General features: G+C 27.0%; 4 protein-coding genes and 1 long non-coding RNA gene across 6 annotated transcripts; 4 read left to right on the top strand and 1 right to left on the bottom strand.

Annotated features, from left to right (window-relative positions):
• The first annotated feature begins 376 nt into the window (after positions 1-376).
• On the top strand, positions 377-1,907 carry LOC122504374 (mediator of RNA polymerase II transcription subunit 2-like). Its single transcript, XM_043615465.1, has 4 exons — positions 377-535; positions 625-829; positions 941-1,343; positions 1,580-1,907. Exons 3-4 carry the CDS (start codon positions 1,185-1,187, stop codon positions 1,661-1,663), a joined length of 243 nt encoding a protein of 80 aa, XP_043471400.1. The 5' UTR covers positions 377-535; positions 625-829; positions 941-1,184; the 3' UTR covers positions 1,664-1,907.
• A 153-nt stretch (positions 1,908-2,060) lies between these two features.
• On the top strand, positions 2,061-8,037 carry LOC122504290 (FK506-binding protein 15-like). The gene is given in 12 exon segments (XM_043615337.1): positions 2,061-2,290; positions 2,496-2,636; positions 2,800-2,845; positions 2,847-3,326; positions 4,274-4,486; positions 4,605-4,643; positions 4,794-4,970; positions 5,109-5,291; positions 5,365-5,575; positions 5,712-5,998; positions 6,072-6,197; positions 7,980-8,037. Coding segments are annotated over 10 exon segments (1,647 nt in total). The 5' UTR covers positions 2,061-2,210; the 3' UTR covers positions 5,789-5,998; positions 6,072-6,197; positions 7,980-8,037.
• A 116-nt stretch (positions 8,038-8,153) lies between these two features.
• On the bottom strand, positions 8,154-10,133 carry LOC122504380. 2 transcript variants are annotated; one of them, XR_006301825.1, is made up of 4 exons: positions 9,687-10,133; positions 9,377-9,495; positions 8,999-9,113; positions 8,154-8,899 (listed from the first exon to the last, which is right to left on the bottom strand). It is a non-coding gene; the product is annotated as an uncharacterized LOC122504380 (long non-coding RNA). The 2 variants fall into 2 exon arrangements; XR_006301824.1 differs by having other exon boundaries at positions 8,984-9,113.
• A 3,186-nt stretch (positions 10,134-13,319) lies between these two features.
• LOC122503811 lies at positions 13,320-15,152 on the top strand. The gene is made up of 9 exons (XM_043614530.1): positions 13,320-13,353; positions 13,444-13,623; positions 13,714-13,830; positions 13,922-14,101; positions 14,192-14,308; positions 14,400-14,579; positions 14,665-14,781; positions 14,873-15,056; positions 15,143-15,152. The coding sequence occupies exons 1-9, from the start codon at positions 13,323-13,325 to the stop codon at positions 15,150-15,152; spliced, it is 1,116 nt and encodes a 371-aa protein (XP_043470465.1). The 5' UTR covers positions 13,320-13,322.
• Positions 14,783-20,638, top strand: LOC122504276. Its single transcript, XM_043615311.1, has 7 exons — positions 14,783-15,052; positions 15,143-15,259; positions 15,351-15,530; positions 15,624-15,740; positions 15,937-16,116; positions 16,207-20,215; positions 20,308-20,638. Exons 2-6 carry the CDS (start codon positions 15,166-15,168, stop codon positions 18,339-18,341), a joined length of 2,706 nt encoding a protein of 901 aa, XP_043471246.1. The 5' UTR covers positions 14,783-15,052; positions 15,143-15,165; the 3' UTR covers positions 18,342-20,215; positions 20,308-20,638.
• The last annotated feature ends 1,668 nt before the right edge of the window (positions 20,639-22,306 follow it).

Here is a 22,306-nt window from a genome sequence, read left to right on the forward strand (position 1 = left end):
TATATATATATATATATATATATATAATATATATATAATTATTATATATTATTATTATTATATTAATATAATATAATATAATTATATTATATATATATATATATATATATATATATATATATATATATATATATATATATATATATATATATATATATATATATATATATATATATATATATATATATATATTATTATATATATTATATATATTATATTAATAATATTATATTATTATTAATATAATATTTATTAATATGCATTATTTATTTAAAAATAGTAATATTGAAGATAAATTCTACAAATATCTTCCTATCACACAATTTTTACATTGTTGGCGTAATTACAAATTTCAAAAGTTAGCGGACAATTCAATCTGCGGACAATTTCAGTTTGTCGCGATATACATCTGCTCCTGCAACGAACTTCACAGTTGTTAAGTGGATTTCTTGCAGAGAATTCAGAAAAAATTTCATTTTTCATGAGAAATATTCAACTTGTAAGTAAATTATATCGAAATGGATGTATTCAACCTGTGAGTATTTAGAAAAACTCAATATTGCATTTATTCATTAAATATTGTATTTATAATTAAAAGTTCGGAAATTCTATGTTGTTTTCTAGGTTATGTCTCTGAGAAATTTATCTCGTGCTCCGGTTCTTTTACAAACTGCCGAATAGGTTCAAGAAAAATCTGAGATTTCCAGTCAGGAACAATTGATTAACGAAGACAAACTTAAGAAACAAGAAAAAAGTTGAGGTTTTATTAATCTTGATAGAACTGTAGAAATACCAGTGGAAACGAGTATAAAATACATTGAAAGCGAAGGTAAATCTTTTCACACTTTTTCGTTGGCTTAATTTTAAAGAAATTGAAATATTTATCCCTTTTTTCTAGACTTTTGTTCACTTTTGTTCAAAAACGTATTTTTCTTTTTAGCCTATAAAACAACATACGGCGATAATCCCATTTGAAAATTGTATAGACGAAATTTTAAAGGTCAATTTGCTCCGAGAAAAACGAGAAAAACTTTGATTTATTTAAATCTCCAATACTTACAATACAAGTTTGATTTATTTAAATCTCCAATACTTACAATACATGTCCGAAAGTAAACCTCCGTCTGATAACCGACCACCCATTGAAAAATTTGATTGCGTTGCATCATCGCCAACAACGTATAATGAATCTTATTAAAAGAAAGTTGAAGAATAAAGAAGAAGAGAAGAAGAAGAAGAAAAACGAAGAAGATGCAAATAGAAAGAAACTAGACGAAGTTTTAAAGAGAAAATTAAAGGAAGAAGAAGAGAAGAAGAAGAAGGAAGAAGAAAAGGAACCTCCTGTGAGTTAATATAACAAAATTTTTAATTTCTTTTTTGACTTTATAATAATAATAATAATTAATTTCTATTATTTTTATCTATCTATAATAATCAATAAATTCACTTTCTGTATATTTTTACTCAAAAAATGAAAAACTTAATCACAAATTTCTTGCTTCTTGGATCGATCAATTTCTTCGGAGCGTAACAAAAATTTTTGTTTGGTTTTTATCATTTTCCTTTATTTTTTTTGCAGATATTAAAAAGAGAAGTAATCGCGGATAAACCAGACGAGTTATTCCAGTTATTTCGAGTATTCCAAAACCGGATGGCGTTGTAAGTTGATCACCACTGCAACAAAATTTCAATTCATGGACCGGTTGATTTCAGATGGAGAAACAATGGCCACAAGCCGGTGTCAAGCATTATACATTTGATCCAGCTAAATAAATAATTCTTAATTTACAGATAAAATAATTAAATAAGCAGAATGAAAATTTGTTAATAATCACTAATTTTTGGTGAAATATGTATATAAATATTCTGCAAAAAATATATAGAAAACGAATATTTAAATTTTTTGTTGTTGTTAAAATTTACCTCTTTTATGCTTCTGTTAAAATTTCACAATTTTCTTTTTATTTCTTCTTAATTCTTTTTAAATAAAAAAACCTAAAAAAAATTATGATTGTAGAAAATTTCTCTTGTCGGTAAATAAGAAAACTGTTTATATACACAAAGAGAATGAGTTAAGTTTTAGTTTTTAGGTTAGCTGTCAAACGAGATAAACACAATTTACTTTATTTCGTTTTCGTCTCACATTTAATTTCCACTGTAAATTTGTGTAAATCGTATACATATAAATATTTTATAACAATTTTATAAATATGAGTGGAAAAAATCAATTACCGGATCTTGATAAAATATTTCGCGAAGAAGATGATGATGGATTTTTACCTTCCGGAAGGTAATTTTTATTAATAATTTTAATAAATCATTTAACGTACCTATTGTATTTAAATACTTTTAATTAGATTTTTGCTTTATTATTTGAAAGATAATAAACAAATTTGAATTGACATAACCTATAAGATTATTTTTTAAAGTTTACAAACGTTTTTAACCGTTTTAAACCTTTTAAACAAGCAAAACGTAAAAATTATTGTACTTAGTTCCAGATTGGCTTCAATATTTGGTATGAACACAAATAATGTAAATACTCAGCCGCAAATTTTTCCAACAAAACAAAAAAATGTTACTCAAGAATCGAAAACCGAAGTTGTTATTGCAAAAGCTGTACACGCTTATAAATTGTAAGTATATAATAATTTTTTACTGTACGATAGAAATTTTATTTATAATTATTATAATTTATTAATATTATTATTTATTTTTATTTATTTTACCTAATTTTTGAAAAACTGCAAGTGAAACGTTAATATTTTTAAATAATTCATCAATATTTATTATGAATAGACAGGACGGAAATTATACATCGATAGGAAAACTTGGCCTCGCTCTACGTGGGAAATGTTTCCACAAAATCGTATCAATTAATACTCTATCAAAGTAAACAAGAGCACATATCCATTGTTTCGATAAATCCCGATTTCTCCTACATTGTGCAGGCAAATAATTATTCTACATATTATGATAATCGAAAGGAAAATTGGTCAATACTTTTTGAAACCAGTAAAGAATGCATCGAGTTTGCAAGAGAAATTGGCGTCTCACGATATCTTTCACGTCGTGAAAAGACGAATAATTCTTTAATTTATCAGGATTTAAATGCAGTGAACGAAAAGGGAGAAAAGGCAAAAGAGGGGGATGAAATTTCCCTAAAATACATTATTACCACAGAAATAATTCAACCATTAAAAAATAATTCAACCGCGGAATTGTCAATGACAGTGGAAATTTCCACCGATGATAATTGGGAAAGAATATTGTTGGGAACGATGAAAAATTTGAGACGAATGCTAATATTACCGCCGAGTAAGCAGGTAATTATTAAATTTTTATAATTTTTTTTTACTCTTCAAGGATTGGCACAGGTCAGGGAAAAGTCAAAAAAAATTCAACTTTTAGAATTCATAAGAAAATTCTAAATTTATGAAAAAATAAATTTCTTCTATTTCTGACAATAATTTATTTTAAATAACTTAATTCTATTTAAAAAAACTGCCATAAAATTATTACTTATAAATCATTTTAATGAAATATTTTTTTGACAAATTTTAATTTCAATTCTGTTTGAAATTAGTTTCAATTTTAAAAATTTTAATATACAATTCTTCGAAAGAATTCAACTATCTCAATGAATATTAAAATTCTTTACAGAAATTAAATTATTTTCAAAAAAAAATTCTCGTCAACATTTTAATTATTTTTATAAAATGCAAAAATTCTTCACCAAAATTCAATTATATTCAGGAATTTTTATAAAATTCATTGTAAATTTCAATTATTTTCATAAATAAAAATATTCAACTCAAGAATTCAATTATTTTCAAAATTAAAAAAATTCTTCGCAGAAATTCAATTATTTTAGAAAAAAAACTAAATAAAGATTTTCGTCAACATTCCCAATTATCTTTATAAATAAAAAGAAAAATACAATTATTTTCAGGAATTGCAAAATTTCAATTATTTTCAAAAACTTTAATAAAATACTTCGCAAAATTTCAATTCTTTTCAAAAATTTTTCTTAATTCAATAATTTGTATATCAATTATTTTAATGAAATTTTCTAAAATAATGAAACTTTCACAAGAATTCAATTATAAAAAATAGAATTTGCATGAATTTTTTGAAAATTCTTCGCAGTAATTCAATTCTAATAATTTTTAGAGTGAATCAGAATATTCTTTAGGGTCAGGGAAAATGAAAATTAAATTTTTATGGCAACCCCGTCTTCCCATAATTACATTTTTTCCATTATAATTTTTAGATTAGTCTCGGTCCTGGATTTCCCAAGGAAAGAGACATCGTTCTCGAAATAGAAATAATAAATATTCAGAGGGCAAAGGAAATGAAAATTCCCGAAGCAGAAAGTTAAATTTCGTCAAGTAAGGCTTCGATAATATCGAGAATGGCAAAAATGGGACAATCTATTCTTCCAAAAACTTCCATATCGACGACTACCGATTCAGATGACACTGAGGTTTATACATTTTCATTAAATTTAATTATTAAAATCACAGCTTTTTTTCAAATTACTTTTTTCAAAATTTCTAAATGTAAATTAAATTTAAAAATAAATCATTTTTGTCAATTTTTAGGATGAGATAAAAAAAGAACGAACAATACGACACAGAAAGGTGAGATGAGAAGAATTTTCTCAAAACAGAAAAAATAGAAACACTAAATTTCAAAAGACGTGAATTAAAATTAAAAATATCAGTAATTATGATTAATAAATATTAATTGTGATTTTTAAACTAAAAAATTTATTAAAAATTTATTGTTAGGGAGAATTGCCAGAGACAAGTCCATCGAAAAAGCAATTTCAATCTAGTCACGAAATTACAGAAACTGGTAATCTTCACAAAGTTATTAAATCAAAAGTGACTTCATCGGTTCCTAATGTACAATCGTCATTGTATCCAGTCGTTTACACTCCACAATGGTCACCAACTCAAGTGCAGGTAAAATTGAAAAAAAATTAAAATATTAAATTAAATTAAATTAAAATATTAAATTAAATTAAATTAAATTAAATAGAAAATTAAATTAAAATTTGAATTTTTTTTTATCAAAAATGAATTAATTTCAATAATTTCTAGTCACAATATATGACGTTTGACGGTCAAACTTTTCCCATGGCACAACAATTCGTCACTCAAACAATGCCTGGAACATTAGATCCAAGTTTAAATATATTTTTAACTGAGTCAAGAACACAAAATGCCGAGATTCGAATGGGAATGTCAAAAATATCCGACAATATTCAACGATTATTGGATAAAGTAATTTTATTTTCAAAAATACCATTTTATTAATTAGTAAATCAATACCAATTCTCAACTTCATTGATTTTAGTTTCACGTCTTGGAACTTCAAAACGCTTCGTCACCGAGCAATGATAAAACAATGGAGAACACGTTGAAAATGATTCTCTCATTGAATTCACCAGAAACGAAAAATAATTCAATTATTACTTCTGGTAAACTTGAGGAAAGTAATAAAAGTCAATTGAATCAATTGCAAGAGAATATTTTAACCAAAGAAGAGGAACTGAAGACAATAAGAGGTATTTAGGAAAATATTGGATAGTGCTAATAATAATAATAATAATAATAATAATAATAATAATAATAATAATAATAATTTTAATAATAATTAATAATACCTAAGAATTAATAATACTATTGTAAAATTATTTTCAGAAATATCAAATAATGCCAACCAGGAAATAACGAAACTGAAAGAAGAAAAAAGGAGTTTAGATCAAGTGAATCTGTAACTAAAGGAGAAAATATTAAGTTTAGAAACGAATCTAGCAACGAAGAAACAAGAGTTCGATAATTTAAATACACTTCATGAAGCTGCCAGGGAAAATTTGAATGATTCTCAAAAGAGAAATTCCAATCTAGAGAGGGAAATTTTACAACTTCAATCTAATTGCAAATCTTTAGAAATTGCTGCAAGTACAAATCAAATGAAATCCACTTCTGTAAGTTTTCTCATTTTATTTTAAGAAAATAAAAATAAACACTATTAATTTACAATTACGTTTTTCTTTTCAGAAAAGTGATAAAAATAAAGAAGTGAAATTGATCATGAATAATACGTACCACACATTACTGTCAAAATTCATAGAAGACAATTATTCAACTAGTTTTATAAAAGAAACGATTGCTAACACGTTGAGGGTAAGAAATATTCAAAATACGTATAGAAAATTAATATTTTCATTGCCATTATTTTCAATTGACATTATTTTCATTTGCCACTATTTTTAATTGACATTATTTTCAATTGACATTATTTTTATTTAACTTTTTTCATTTGACTTTTTAATTGACATTATTTTCAATTACCATTTTTTTTATTTGCCATTAATTTTCAATTACCATTATTTTCATTTTCTAAACAATTCAATTATTTTTTTAAATATTAAAATCTTTACAAAAATTCAATTATTTTCAAAACATTTTTAATTGAATTCCTTGAAAGAATTCAATTTTTAAAACAAATTTTAACACATTTCGAAAGAATTCAATTTTTTTCTGAAATTTTAATAAATTCTTAGAAAAAATTCAATTATTTTTATAAATAGTAAAATTCTTGGCAAGAATTCAATTAATTTTATAAATATTAAAATTCTATATAACAATTAAATCACTTTCAAGGCAATTTATAAATATATTCGTCAAAAAAATTGAAGGAATTCAATTATTTTGAAAAAATAATAAAATTCTTGTGATGAATATTCAATTATTTTCGAAACAACTTTAATTGAATTTCTCGAAAAAATTTAATTATTTTTGCAAAGATTTTACAATTTATAAAAATAATTAATTTGTTTCAAAGGATTTATTAAAATTTTAGAAAATAATTGAATTTTTCTTTAAAATAATAATAAAATTCTTTTTAAAAATTGAATACATTTATAAAATTAATTTTATTAATATTGTATTAAAAACGATAAAATATTACAATTTCAGAAAATATAAAATTTCCATAAAATTCAATTTCAACAAGAATTTAAAATTCTCTAAAAATAATTCAATTATTCTCAAAATATTTTTAAAAAATTCGATATAGAAATTAAATTATTTTCAAGGCAATTTTTAAATATATTCGTCAAAAAAATTGAAAGAATTCAATTCTTTTCAAAAAAATAATAAAATTCTTAAAAGAAATTTAATAATTTTTGAAATAACTTTAATTGAATTTCTCGAAAAAATTTCATTATTTTCAAATATTTCTATAAAATTCTTCATAACAATTTATTCATTTCTTTAAATTTTAATAAATTCTTTGAAACATTTCAATTATATTTTTATAAATAGTACAATTCTTTGCAGAAATTCAATTCTTTTCAAAACAATTTTAATAGAATTCCTCGAAAGAATTTAAATTTTCAAATATTAACAAAAAATTAATTTATTTTCTAAAATTTTAATAAATTCTTCGAAACATTTCAATTATTTTTATAAATAGTATAATTCTTTGCAGAAATCCAATTATTTTCAATACAATTTTAATAAAATTCTTCTTCATAAAATCCAATTGCTATTTTAATTAATTTTAAATTTTCAATTAAAATTATTAAAAAAGCTTCATTAGTTTAAAAAAAATTCAAAGAAATTCTTCAAAAGAATTCAATTAGTTTTTTTTAAATTTTAATAAAATTCTCTGCGAAAATTTAGTTATTTTTCTAAATAATAAAATTCACTGCGAGAATTCAGTTATTTTTCTGAATAATAAAATTCTTTGAAATAATTTTTAATTATCAAATTTTTTGATAAAATTCTTTGCAACAATTCGATGATTTTCAATGCATTAATTTTAAAATTGAAAATATTTGAAAAGAAAAATTATAAAAAAGTTTAGAAAGAAAAAAGTAAAGAATTAATTTATTAATATTATTATTAATTATTATTGAATTAATAATAATTTTAATAAAATTTATAATTTTTTAAAAACAGGACATAACTTTAAAAGTACTGAATAGCGATGAATGTGAGGAAGAATCGAGTGATAAAAGAAAATGCATGAGAAAAATAGTCAATTACAGGAAACAGAGAGATTATCATCATCATCATCATCTTTAAAAGAAGACAACGAAGACACGAAAAACGATTTCAAATTAAATTCCGAGACGAATTTGAATAATTTTATTCAGGTAATTATTTGTTAAATAATTTTTTTCATTTTCATTGTATTCTAATACATTTCTATCAGATTTCTATATTGTAGATTGCTCCGGAATTTGAAAATGTACCACCGCCAATTCCACCACTGGATTCTAGTAATGAAGCCGATTTGAGCGATTTTTAACGTTGATATATGAGAAAATCGAGAAAAAAATTAATAAAAGAAGCTTTATATGTGATTTGTATAATTGAATAATAAACAAAATGTTTATATTCTTCTAAACACGAAACATAAACAATTTTTATTCTCAAAAAATAATCACGCACAAAATGTTCTTTAAGTAATTGAAAAATAAAATTAACTTAATATGAAAAATTCGAAATGCATTCGAAAGACAAAAAAAAAAAAAGAGAAGGTAACTTGAACTAAAAACACCAGAGAGATAAAGAAAAAAAAAATAAAAAAATATTCAAAATGAAAATGAATTTTTAATTTTATTGCATGTTTATTGCTTGTTTTCCATTACGAAGAATTAATATTAACTGCGCACGTTTCTCTTTCAGCAAGCCTTTTTACTCTTCAAAGTATATAAAAGAAATCCTTTTCTCCACCACATCCTTATCACACGGTTTGAAAAAATTGACTTTTAATCATATTTTTCTACGAATAAAAGAAACAAAAGAAGAATCCAACTTCTCATTTCTTTTCCCCCACGATTCAATGAGACAAAAATTATTATCCAATTCTTTTCCTAGAAAACAATTAAAATAATTTACTAAATGTAATAATAAATTAGAATAAATAAAAATTATCAATAAATCTGTAATTGGAGTACTAATTTTTCATTCACTATGTAAATTAATGTGAGAACGTAAATTTGAAGACATCTTTATTTCTCAATCTTCCGACATTGATTAATTGCGCACTCTTGTCAGTTACAAATTCCCATCGTTAAATACTTGAACCTATAAACAAAATAAATAACAATTAATCAAAATAGAGAAACTAAAAATTATATTAAGTATGTTTTCTTAGAGTAAAAAAAAATTTTTTCTTACTCGTAATTTCTTTGTCAACATTTTCTATTCTTCTAAGGTTAATTTTAAATTTAAAAAAAAATTTTCAATAAAACAATGTTTCCATGAGAAGCCTACATATAGAGTTAAAAATAAGAGAAAAAAATATACCTATTTATTACTATAAACAATAATTAAACATTAAAACTAACCTCAAAATAAAATTCCAAGACAATATTTATCCTAATTAATTTTCCGAACTGGTGTCGCTCGTTCCCTTATGGTATGTGTCAAATTTATTATGACTTGACGTATGGTTGGAATTTTTAACCTAAAAAATAAAAACAATTTCAATATACCTTTAATATTAATTTGTGTGATTATCAAGATTTATATTGATAAACATAAATTTCAATAAATTTTTTTTTAATATTGTTATTTATAATTAATAAATTAATTATTTGTTATTTACTATATGTTATTATATATATTTATAATATTAAAAGTAAAACTAAAACTAACCTCAATGCACAATTTAATTTTCTTCTTCTTCTTACTGTCATATTTTGCACCTATAATTTAAACCTGAAAAAAAAATTAATTCGCATTAAAATAATTAAACTATTTATTTACTTATTTATTTATTCATTAAAAAACAATACTTATCTTAATTAATTATACAACACGTTTGTATATTCCATTCTGCACAGATTATCGTAAACAAAACAAAACTGCTTTACCAACAAATTCTTTATTTTGAAATTTGACACAACTATAGGTAATTTCACTTTCTGCATTATCGACTCGTGGTACGAGTTACCGAAAATATGCTTGAAATAGTTTGTACATCACCACGGCGCTAGTAGTACAAGCGCGCACTGGTGGGGACGCTCGAAGTGGTGGGGACACGGGTATATAAGCAGGCGCCCGAGACGAGACTGGCACTTCATGCTCAACTGTGTTACAGGTATGCAATAGTACCAAAGCCTTGTTAAGGCAGACGAACTTAAGCTGTATTACAGCAAAGCCTTGTTAAGGCAGACGAACTTAAGCTGTATTACAGCAAAGCCTTATTAAGGCAAACGGACGTAAAGCTGTATTACAGCAAAGCCTTATTAAGGCAAACGGACGTAAAGCTGTATTACAGCAAAGCCTTATTAAGGCAAACGGACGTAAAGCTGTATTACAGCAAAGCCTTTTTAAGGCAGACGGACGTAAAGCTGTATTACAGCAAAGCCTTTTTAAGGCAGACGGACGTAAAGCTGTATTACAGCAAAGCCTTTTTAAGGCAGACGGGCGTAAAGCTGTATTACAGCAAAGCCTTTTTAAGGCAGACGGACGTAAAGCTGTATTACAGCAAAGCCTTTTTAAGGCAGACGGACGTAAAGCTGTATTACAGCAAAGCCTTTTTAAGGCAGACGGGCGTAAAGCTGTATTACAGCAAAGCCTTATTAAGGCAGACGGACGTAAAGCTGTATTACGGCAAAGCCTTATTAAGGCAAACGGACGTAAAGCTGTATTACAGCAAAGCCTTTTTAAGGCAGACGGACGTAAAGCTGTATTACAGCAAAGCCTTTTTAAGGCAGACGGACGTAAAGCTGTATTACAGCAAAGCCTTTTTAAGGCAGACGGGCGTAAAGCTGTATTACAGCAAAGCCTTATTAAGGCAGACGGACGTAAAGCTGTATTACAGCAAAGCCTTATTAAGGCAGACGGGTGTAAAGCTGTATTACAGCAAAGCCTTTTTAAGGCAGACGGACGTAAAGCTGTATTACAGCAGAGCCTTTTTAAGGCAGACGGACGTAAAGCTGTATTACAGCAAAGCCTTTTTAAGGCAGACGGACGTAAAGCTGTATTACAGCAAAGCCTTACCCTGCTGGAAGTAAATAGATAGAAACCTTTTCTCTTTTAATCCCTTTCTATTGCTAATATAGAAAGAGATATGAATAATGTATAACTTTTAATCTCCTACCTATACTTCTTTATGCCTTTCTATTCCTACCTTTATCAACTTGTTCGCTATTTCTTTTAATCATCTTTTTTGAATAACTTTTAATAGCCATTTTAAACCCTTCTATCTCTTTTTATATACAATCTTATTACAACTTTTTGTTATCCCTTTCAATCACCTTTTCTCTATTACTTTTAAAATCCTGTCTATTTCCTTGTATCTCTTTCAATGTTAGACCTTATAGACACTATTCTTTATACCTATTAATAACCTATTCTCAATACCTTTTAATAACCTGTCTATAAACTTCTATCTCTTTTTATGACAGAAGTTCTTGATACTTTTCTTTCTCCACATTTATAACCTATTCTTAATAACTATTGATATCCTATTTATACCCTTCCATCGCTTTTTATGTAGGATCTTATTAACACTTATTTATTACCATTATTCCCATTATTGAGATAGAAAAAGATAGAAATGCGAGACTGCAAAACTATAAACCTTTTTTATTTCTTTTTATCATTCTTCTTTTCCGAATGTTATTCTTTTAATCTTCTTTCAATCCCATATTCTATCTCCTATTACTTTATTTAGAAGAGATAGGGATAGTTAAGAATATGGGGATTTGAGGAGATATAATAAGATTATCTCTTCTAATCTACTATAGTATATCCCTTTCTATATACATACTCATAAACTTATACGCGCATGCGTCGATCTTCCCAGCTGTTATGTGTCATGGCGTCGGGTCAGTAGATCCGTAGATCAGAAAGCGTGTGTTATGCACTGTGCGATTGTACGTTTTTGTTTGAGTTTATAACTTCCATATTTTTATAGTTTATTGTAAATATATTTAACCAATAAATGTTTATCAGTAATAGACAACCAAAATTAGTTTTAAACTCACAAAGCATCGAAACTTTTCTAAAAATGTATTAAAGATTTACTTGCAAATTTTTTATAGTTAATCGTAATGAATTAAAACAACACGCCGATTAAGAAACTCAATTAACAACAATAGAGAAAGTTTTTAATTGAAATTAATCGATTTCTTCTATAAGGGGTATCTCCTTTTTTACTTTCCTTTGGATTAGAAAGGATGTGAAAATGGATAGAGGAAGACAGAAATGTATGAATAGAAAGAGATTAAAAAGTTCTATCTTCTTTAATTCACCACTTTGCATCCCCAATTTTTTATCTCTTTCTATATATTTTTTTCCTATATATTTCTATATCTAAAACTGTATATAAAGAGATTAGAAGGGATAAAAAGATATATAAATATAAAGTTATAGAAAGAGATAAAAAAATTGTATCTCTTTTAAGTATCCATTTTGCATCTCCAAACTATTATATTTTCTAATCTTTTTTTATCCCCTTTTTTTAATCTCTTTGTATCTCTTTACTTCCAGCAGGGTATTAAGGCAAAACGGACGTAAAGCTGTATTACAGCAAAGCCTTTTTAAGGCAGACGGACGTAAAGCTGTATTACAGCAAAGCCTTATTAAGGCAGACGGACGTAAAGCTGTATTACAGCAAAGCCTTTTTAAGGCAGACGGACGTAAAGCTGTATTACGGCAAAGCCTTATTAAGGCAAAACGGACGTTTTTTTTATTCGACAGTTTATTAAATAATCGTTGATAAAATAAGTCCCCGAGTGCAGTCCCATGGCATCGTTATTTGCTTTGCTTTTTGTAACTTGACTATTAAAAGAATTAATTTTAGAAACTTTATAAATTATTTATTCTCTACATTATATTATGCAGACTTTTTTCAAATTTCTATCAAAACTATAATTATTTTAATGAAAATTTTGTTAAATAATTCATCTTTTTGAAAATGATTTTCTCAAATAATTGATTATTTTCTAATTTCAAGACAATATAATTGAATTTCAAAGATTTTTTTTAAACTACTAATTGAATTTCGTTTTAAAGAATTTTATTATAATTTTTGTAAATAGTTGCTTGATCTCTAATAATTTGTGAATTTAATGTAATGGAAATTCTAAAATATATATATATATATATATATTAACACAAGTAGTAGCTTGTAGTTGCTAAAATTTTAAAAAAATACCCAAATAGCCTAATTACAAAACCCAACGCAAAACGATGCTATTAGATTGCACCCTTATTATTTTGTCTTTTTAACAAATTTTTTTTTACAGAAATTCATGTACCAGTATCTACTGTATTGACATAATGAAGAGAAAACAACAATTGAGTTTAAAATGTTTGTGTTTAAAAGTTGTTTTTTGAAAAAATTTTATTTACATTTAAAATTAATAATTGTAATTTATTTGTTTATTCTTTATTTTTTCAGCAACAAATGAATCTCGTGAAGGACATTCTACCAGATTTTTCTACGGTAACTTACAGACACAAAAATCTGACGAAAATTTGACATTTTCTTCATCGTCATCAACTCCAAAGACAGAAGAGGCAGAACATCGAAAAGCAGAGAAGAAAACTTTTCGCTCGAGTGGAATATTCAGATTAAAATGTAAGTTTTTTAAAATTATTTTCTTCAAGTATTTGATTTAAATTGAGGAATTTTTAAATTTTAATTCTTTTGTTTCTTTTTAATTTTCAGCACCAACTAGATCTCGCGAAGAAATGTCTACCAGTTCAATTGGAAAGACTGAAAATGTGAAAGCTGGAATTCCGGAGAAACAATCTTTTACTTCCAGTGAAAGATTGAGTTTAAAATGTTAGTGTTTAACAGATGTATTTTAAAAATATTTTTATTTATATGTAAAGTTAACAATTGTAATTTATTTGTTTATTCTCTATTTTTTCAGCAACAAATGAATCTCGTGAAGGACATTCAACCAGATTCTTCTACGGAAACTCACAGACAAAAAAATCTGACGAAAATTTGACAGTTTCTCAATCACCAACAACTTCAATGACTGAGCAGGCTGAACCTCGAAAAGCAGAAAAGAAAACTTTTCGCTCGAGTGGAATATTCAGATTAAAATGTAAGTTTTTTAAAATTATTTTCTTCAAGTATTTGATTTAAATTGAGGAATTTTAAAATTTTAATTCTTTTGTTTCTTTTTAATTTTCAGCACCAACTAGATCTCGCGAAGAAATGTCTACCAGTTCAATTGGAAAGACTGAAAATGTGAAAGCTGGAATTCCGGAGAAACAATCTTTTACTTCCAGTGAAAGATTGAGTTTAAAATGTTAGTGTTTAACAGATGTATTTTAAAAATATTTTTATTTATATGTAAAGTTAACAATTGTAATTTATTTGTTTATTCTCTATTTTTTCAGCAACAAATGAATCTCGTGAAGGACATTCAACCAGATTCTTCTACGGAAACTCACAGACAAAAAAATCTGACGAAAATTTGACATTTTCTTCATCGTCATCAACTCCAAAGACTGAGCAGGCTGAACCTCGAAAAGCAGAGAAGAAAACTTTTCGCTCGAGTGGAATATTCAGATTAAAATGTAATTAAAATTATTTTCTTCAAGTATTTGATTAAAATTGAGGAATTTTTAAATTTTAATTCTTTTGTTTCTTTTTAATTTTCAGCACCAACTAGATCTCGCGAAGAAATGTCTAACAGTTCAATTGGAAAGACTGAAAATGTGAAAGCTGGAATTCCGGAGAAACAATCTTTTACTTCCAGTGAAAGATTAAGTTTAAAATGTTAGTGTTTAACAGATGTATTTTAAAAATATTTTTATTTATATGTAAAGTTAACAATTGTAATTTATTTGTTTATTCTCTATTTTTTCAGCAACAAATGAATCTCGTGAAGGACATTCTACTAGATTCTTCTACGGAAACTCACAGACACAAAAATCTGACGAAAATTTGACATTTTCTTCATCGTCATCAAATCCAAAGACTGTGCAGGCTGAACCTCGAAAAGCAGAGAAGAAAACTTTTCGCTCGAGTGGAATATTCAGATTAAAATGTAAGTTTTTTAAAATTATTTTCTTCAAGTATTTGATTTAAATTGAGGAATTTTTTAATTTTAATTCTTTTGTTTCTTTTTAATTTTCAGCACCAACTAGATCTCGCGAAGAAATGTCTAACAGTTCAATTGGAAAGACTGAAAATGTGAAAGCTGGAATTCCGGAGAAACAATCTTTTACTTTCAGTGAAAGATTGAGTTTAAAATGTTAGTGTTTAACAGATGTATTTTAAAAATATTTGTATTTACATGTAAAGTTAGCAATTTTAATTTATTTGTTTATTCTCTATTTTTTCAGCAACAAATGAATCTCGTGAAGGACATTCTACTAGATTCTTCTACGGAAACTCACAGACACAAAAATCTGACGAAAATTTGACATTTTCTTCATCGTCATCAACTCCAAAGACTGTGCAGGCTGAACCTCGAAAAGCAGAGAAGAAAACTTTTCGCTCGAGTGGAATATTCAGATTAAAATGTAAGTTTTTTAAAATTATTTTCTTCAAGTATTTGATTTAAATTAAAAAATTATTATTTTTTATTTATTTGATTCCTTCTTTTCATTTTTCAGCACCAACCAGATCTCGCGAAGAAGTGTGTGTCAGTTCGATTGGAAAGACTGAAGATCTAAAATCTGGAATTCCGGAGAAACAATTTTTCTCTTGTAGTGAAAGATTGAGTTTAAAATGTAAGTTTTTTAAAATTATTTTCTTCTAGTATTTCATAGTCAAAGATTAAGTTTGAAATGTAAGTTTTTAATAATTAACCAAGGAAAAAATGATTCGTACGATGAATCATTTTCACCTGGGTACATTTTAAAAATATTTTATTAAAATAACAATTTAAAAATTTTAATTTATTTAATTCCTTTTTTTCTTTTTCAGTACCAAGTGATTCTCCTGAAAAGCTGTCACCGTGTTCAGTTAACCGTGTACCAACAGAAACATCATTATCATTATCGTCATCAACTGGACCTGATTTAAAAATCACTTCTTCAAAAGTAGAGAAATCGAAAAAGCAAGAAGCTAAATTTTCCCATTCAACATCAACTTCAAAAAGAGATGGTAAAATTTTGTATTCTTTTTTCTTCTTTTATATTTTCTTAATCTCTCTCAATATAAAATTAATAAAATTTTCATTTCTTCCAATTATAGGTGTTGACTCATCAATTGAAAGTGGTGCTGGCCCCTCTTCAAAACGAAAGAAATACAGTGTCGAGAAATCTACAATTGGTGTTTCTTCAAACAGAAAAAGAAAGTCAATTACTTTGGATAATGAAAATATTGATAAACCGTTGCATCATAAAGTGAGAAGAAGATTGGAATTAATGGGAACAGAAAAGCATACGGTAAAAGTTTGTTTGGGAAAATTATGTAAATCAGCAAACATTAAAAATCGAATTGAAGAAGATGCAAAGGTTGTTTCATCAATGATGTATGAGGCAACAACAATGGCATTATTCGGCCTATATGAAGAAACGAATGTTGAAAATGTTGAAAATTGCCCATCATTGTTGGAGAAATGGACCAACAATGGTCCCGACTTTCTGTCATTTTTAATATCATTAAAGCAGAAAGTAAATGCTCAACGTAAAGTAACTGAACAGGATGCGAAAATAAATACAATGGTCAACGAATATAAAGAATTAAGGAATGACATTCCACTTTATGACGGAGAACATAGAACGGCAATAATTCAGGAGGCAGCTTTAGTGTTGAATCGAAACTTTAAAACAAATTTCACGACGCATGCAGCATCACGATTAAGAAGATATTTGCAGCTATTAATGGAAATTGAAGACGAAGAAAAAAATCATATGGAAGTAGATGAAATTCAAGAAATTTGTTCAGTTTACCATATCGAAAATGATAATGATGAAAAAATAAAAATTAGGAGTTTTAAAAATAGCATTAAAAATGAACAAAGAAAAGAATTTCAAAAATCTCGAAAACAATTTCCAGATGAAATGCGAGAAAAAAAAACATCAGACTACTGCGATGAAAGATATGTTCGACAGGAAAAATATCTCAAACATTGCGATAAAGTCTATTATAAAAAAAGGCCAAGAAGGCGAAGAAAAAAATCGAAAAAGGAAAAAGAAGAAGAAAAAGAGAAGAATAAGGAAAAAGAAGAAGAAAAAGAGAAGAATAAGGAAGAAGAAGAAGAAAAAGAGAAGAATAAGGAAAAAAAGAAATTTCGAAAAAGAAGGCCTTCATTTTATAAACAATCTGTTGCTGCTTTAAATCTCCTGCTGCAAAAAAATGAATGTCAAGTGAAAGGATTCCCTACTGATTTACTACTGAAAAAGGGTGATAATGATAGAAGAAAATTGGACTTTACAAAATTGACAAAAGATGAAGAATGGCATAAATTTTTGCCATTTTTCATTATGATTCAACAAGAATTTCATGATAAAAAGAAGAAGAATTTCACGTTAATTCCACAAATTTCATTAGGCGTGAAGCATGTGGTTTATACAAATACTGCTTTAAAAGAATTGCAAACGGCAACTGTTATTCAAGAAATTAAAGAAAAAAAGGCAATTTTACAAAAAAAGAAAAGAAAATCAGGAACGAATAAGGATCATCTTCAAAGAGCAGTTGATAAGATGGACGATGAAATGAAGCGCTTAAGAGAAATGAACAATGAAGAAAGGTGGAATTCAATGTTCAACTTTAAATCAATCCAAAGAGGTCGAAAAAAATTAAAGAATGGTGGTAAATTTTCTGGTACAATAACGACAAATGGTGTGGACGTGTCAGTAATTTTTGATTTACCCACAAAACATGATGTTGTGCAATCAAAGAAGAAAGTTGGAAGTTACAAAAAATTTTGTGGTTTTGATCCTGGTGCGAGGGCGACTCTGGCTGGCGTCAGTAGGGAAAACGATCCTAATCCAACCACTAATGTAAAAAAGGATTCAGCTATTTACATTGGTAGTTGGATGATGAGATGGCAGATGGGCGACTACAGAAGAAGAGAATTAATGAAGAAAAAAGGTATAGACATGCAAAAATATTACAAGCAACTTGCTGAGGATCCATTGATGGAAAATTTTTGCATGACTAATCCTCGAGATCGCCATCGCATAACAAAATATAGAATACATCTTTTACAAAATTTCCAATCACTTCATCAAAAAAGATCCGTAACGCGTTTACGAATTGATCGATATTCAGCACAAAAGCGACAAGTTGATCAACTTGTGAATTGGATAGTAGGTGATACAAAGAAGAAACCCTGTTTCGTTGCTATCCCTGCTGGAAGTAAAGAGATACAAAGAGATTAAAAAAAGGGGATAAAAAAAGATTAGAAAATATAATAGTTTGGAGATGCAAAATGGATACTTAAAAGAGATACAATTTTTTTATCTCTTTCTATAACTTTATATTTATATATCTTTTTATCCCTTCTAATCTCTTTATATACAGTTTTAGATATAGAAATATATAGAAAAAAATATATAGAAAGAGATAAAAAATTGGGGATGCAAAGTGGTGAATTAAAGAAGATAGAACTTTTCAATCTCTTTCTTTTCATACATTTCTGTCTTCCTCTATCCATTTTCACATCCTTTCTAATCCAAAGGAAAGTAAAAAAGGAGATACCCCTTATAGAAGAAATCGATTAATTTCAATTAAAAACTTTCTCTATTGTTGTTAATTGAGTTTCTTAATCGTGTTGTTTTAATTCATTACGATTAACTATAAAAAATTTGCAAGTAAATCTTTAATACATTTTTAGAAAAGTTTCGATGCTTTGTGAGTTTAAAACTAATTTTGGTTGTCTATTACTGATAAACATTTATTGGTTAAATATATTTACAATAAACTATAAAAATATGGAAGTTATAAACTCAAACAAAAACGTACAATCGCACAGTGCATAACACACGCTTTCTGATCTACGGATCTACTGACCCGACGCCATGACACATAACAGCTGGGAAGATCGACGCATGCGCGTATAAGTTTATGAGTATGTATATAGAAAGGGATATACTACAGTAGATTAGAAGAGATAATCTTATTATATCTCCTCAAATCCCCATATTCTTAACTATCCCTATCTCTTCTAAATAAAGTAATAGGAGATAGAATATGGGATTGAAAGAAGATTAAAAGAATAACATTCGGAAAAGAAGAATGATAAAAAGGAATAAAAAAGGTTTATAGTTTTGCAGTCTCGCATTTCTATCTTTTTCTATCTCAATAATGGGAATAATGGTAATAAATAAGTGTTAATAAGATCCTACATAAAAAGCGATGGAAGGGTATAAATAGGATATCAATAGTTATTAAGAAAAGGTTATAAATGTGGAGAAAGAAGAGTATCGAGAACTTCTGTCATAAAAAGAGATAGAAGTTTATAGACAGGTTATTAAAAGGTATTGAGAATAGGTTATTAATAGGTATAAAGAATAGTGTCTATAAGGTCTAACATTGAAAGAGATACAAGGAAATAGACAGGATTTTAAAAGTAATAGAGAAAAGGTGATTGAAAGAAATAACAAAAAGTTGTAATAAGATTGTATATAAAAAGAGATAGAAGGGTTTAAAATGGCTATTAAAAGTTATTCAAAAAAGGTGATTAAAAGAAATAGCAAACAAGTTGATAAAGGTAGGAATAGAAAGGCATAAAGAAGTATAGGTAAGAGATTAAAAGTTATACATTATTCATATCTCTTTCTATATTAGCAATAGAAAGGGATTAAAAGAGAAAAGGTTTCTATCTATTTACTTCCAGCAGGGATTGGTGGAGCTGAAATACCTAATTTTATCAAGGGATACACTAAAGCTCCTTTGAAACGTATTCAACAAACTCTTTTTCAAAGATCAGAAGAATTAGGAAAGGATAAATTGCAAGTCGTGAAAGTAAATGAGTTTAATACAACAAAAATGTGTAGTCGCTGTGTGAGACCACTTAAAATATCCAAGAGTCCCCATCGATACACTTATTGTGCGAAATGCAAAACAACGTGGGAAAGAGACGTAAATGCAGGGCGTAATATTCTTAATCTTGCACTTGTTCAAGAGAAAATCATACCAAAGGATTCCATAAAAAATCACCATCTATTTCGGATAAAAAATGATGACATTGAACATGAGGCTGCAGAATTGCAGAAATAATTTTTCCCATCACTTTCAACATTCATTTTTAAATGTAAGTTTTTAAAATTTATAGTTAAAAAATAGTTTTTTTTATGAAAAATATTAAAAAATTTAATTAATTTGTAATTATTTTCTCTTTTTCAGCACTAAGTAAATCTCTTAAAGGACAATGAAAAGGAGGAACCTCGACAACCGGAAATACAAATTTCTACGATGGACAATATACTGCTTAATTGCGGAAATAATTTAACAAAACATTATTCGGTCCTGGTGGTGATGGCTTTTTGCCATTGTACATACCGGGAGATCTCTTATGAGATCCGAACCAGCCTGTAAAAAGGCATACCAGGTTTTTTAAGAAATTAAAAAACATGCTACTTCTTTTATTGATTATTGTTTGAATTTTTCAAATTTTTTATAAAAACAAAAGCACATTTGTGTTTTTTTTTATAAATTAAAATAATCAATAATAGGAGGGGAGGTAATTTTGTAAAAGACATTTATTTCTTTAAATTTAAATCATTTTTCTCTTTTTTACTTATAATTTAGTTTCAGTTTAACGGTGTAATTTTTAAAATTTTAATTTTTTCAAAACATTTTAACTTGATTCAACATTTCACTTTAATTTTAAACTTTTTTTTTAACAATTTCAATTTCTCCTTTTACAAAATTACCTTCTAATCAGAAGTACCCTTACCAAATCAACTTAGCTTGCACTACAAAAATGATCTTATTGGCGAAATGAACCGCGCATTTTTAAAACGTTTTATATTTAAACATATAAAGTACTTTAGATGGACAAGTTTTATTCTACAAATAGAAGCATTTTTGTCGCGCAAGCGCAGTTGCGTTTGGTGAGGGTACCTGGCAGCTCTGGTAAGCATGTAGTAGGGATGAGAGGTGTATGAGAGAGTAGCGAGAATTACCAGGATATACAGAATGTAATCAGGAATTACTAAGTGCGTCAGGCAATGTCGAGAGTCGCGTCTAACCTCTAAATTATATTATCTTCGTTATTAATTTAATAAATTGTTATTGTTTATAAATCTGGAGTTATATTGTTTATAATTGACTTTATTAAGAAACACGTATTTAGTGGGACAACCTTCTGATACATATTAATACAAACACCCTTCATTCCCACATCATGTTACGTGCGGATTTACGTTATTTACGCGCAGGCGTAAGATCCGCGATTTGATTCGATGTTCGTTTATCTTGGTTTAATCCTTTGAAAAGGAAGCGGAAATATTCGAAATAAAACAAGTAAATTTCCGTTGAAACGGAGGGAAAAACCTCGAAAATAAGAAAGATCAATTAATAATTAATATTAATATCAATTAATTATTAATCCGACTCATTTCACGAGTAAACCCAATACATTTATTATATATTAAAGTCAAACATTACAAAAGTCGAAGTTATTCTTAGAACTGTTTTTGGGACTACTCTGAAGTACATTACGAAAGAACTCCAAAGTAGAACTGCTTTCGTAAGAGAGCATTTGGCCCTTGGTCCATGGCAGAATCTTTGCGCATGCTCTGTTATAGTTTGTAAAGTCTATGAAGTGTTCAGAATCACAACACTAACACTGCACTGCACTAATACACGTATAAACATACTCTATGTATTGAAAACATGTATCACAACGAGTGAACATAACCCTTTTGCATTCACACTAATCACACAATTATTAATTATTTACATCATTTCTAGTAACAATAAATCTATTATACTGCACTCATCATATTTAAATATAAACAACAATTATAACGATAACTAATTTGATAATATATCATAATATAATATTATAATTATATTAATACGTTACAAACATATATATATATATATATATATCCAATATCATAATATTACAACAATAAATTAGATAAAGTTTACTAATAATATCATTTTCAAATAATACATTCATGTTGCATAATTAGCAACAATATAATATTATTGTCAATTGTTCATAATGTTCATATTATACAATTGATAATTAAAGTTCGTCGCATAATGAAAGTCTATGTGTACGTGACTTTTCGAAGCCATTTCTGTGGTCACAAGTATGGTAAACACATGTTGCATTGTCCTATGGAAAAGGACACTTGAGATATTTTTTATATTCTTTCGAGGGTTTCTC

The sequence above is a fragment of the Leptopilina heterotoma genome, unplaced genomic scaffold, assembly GCF_015476425.1.
Source record: "Leptopilina heterotoma isolate Lh14 unplaced genomic scaffold, ASM1547642v1 Lhet_11, whole genome shotgun sequence".
NCBI classification, from domain to species: Eukaryota; Metazoa; Arthropoda; class Insecta; order Hymenoptera; family Figitidae; genus Leptopilina; species Leptopilina heterotoma.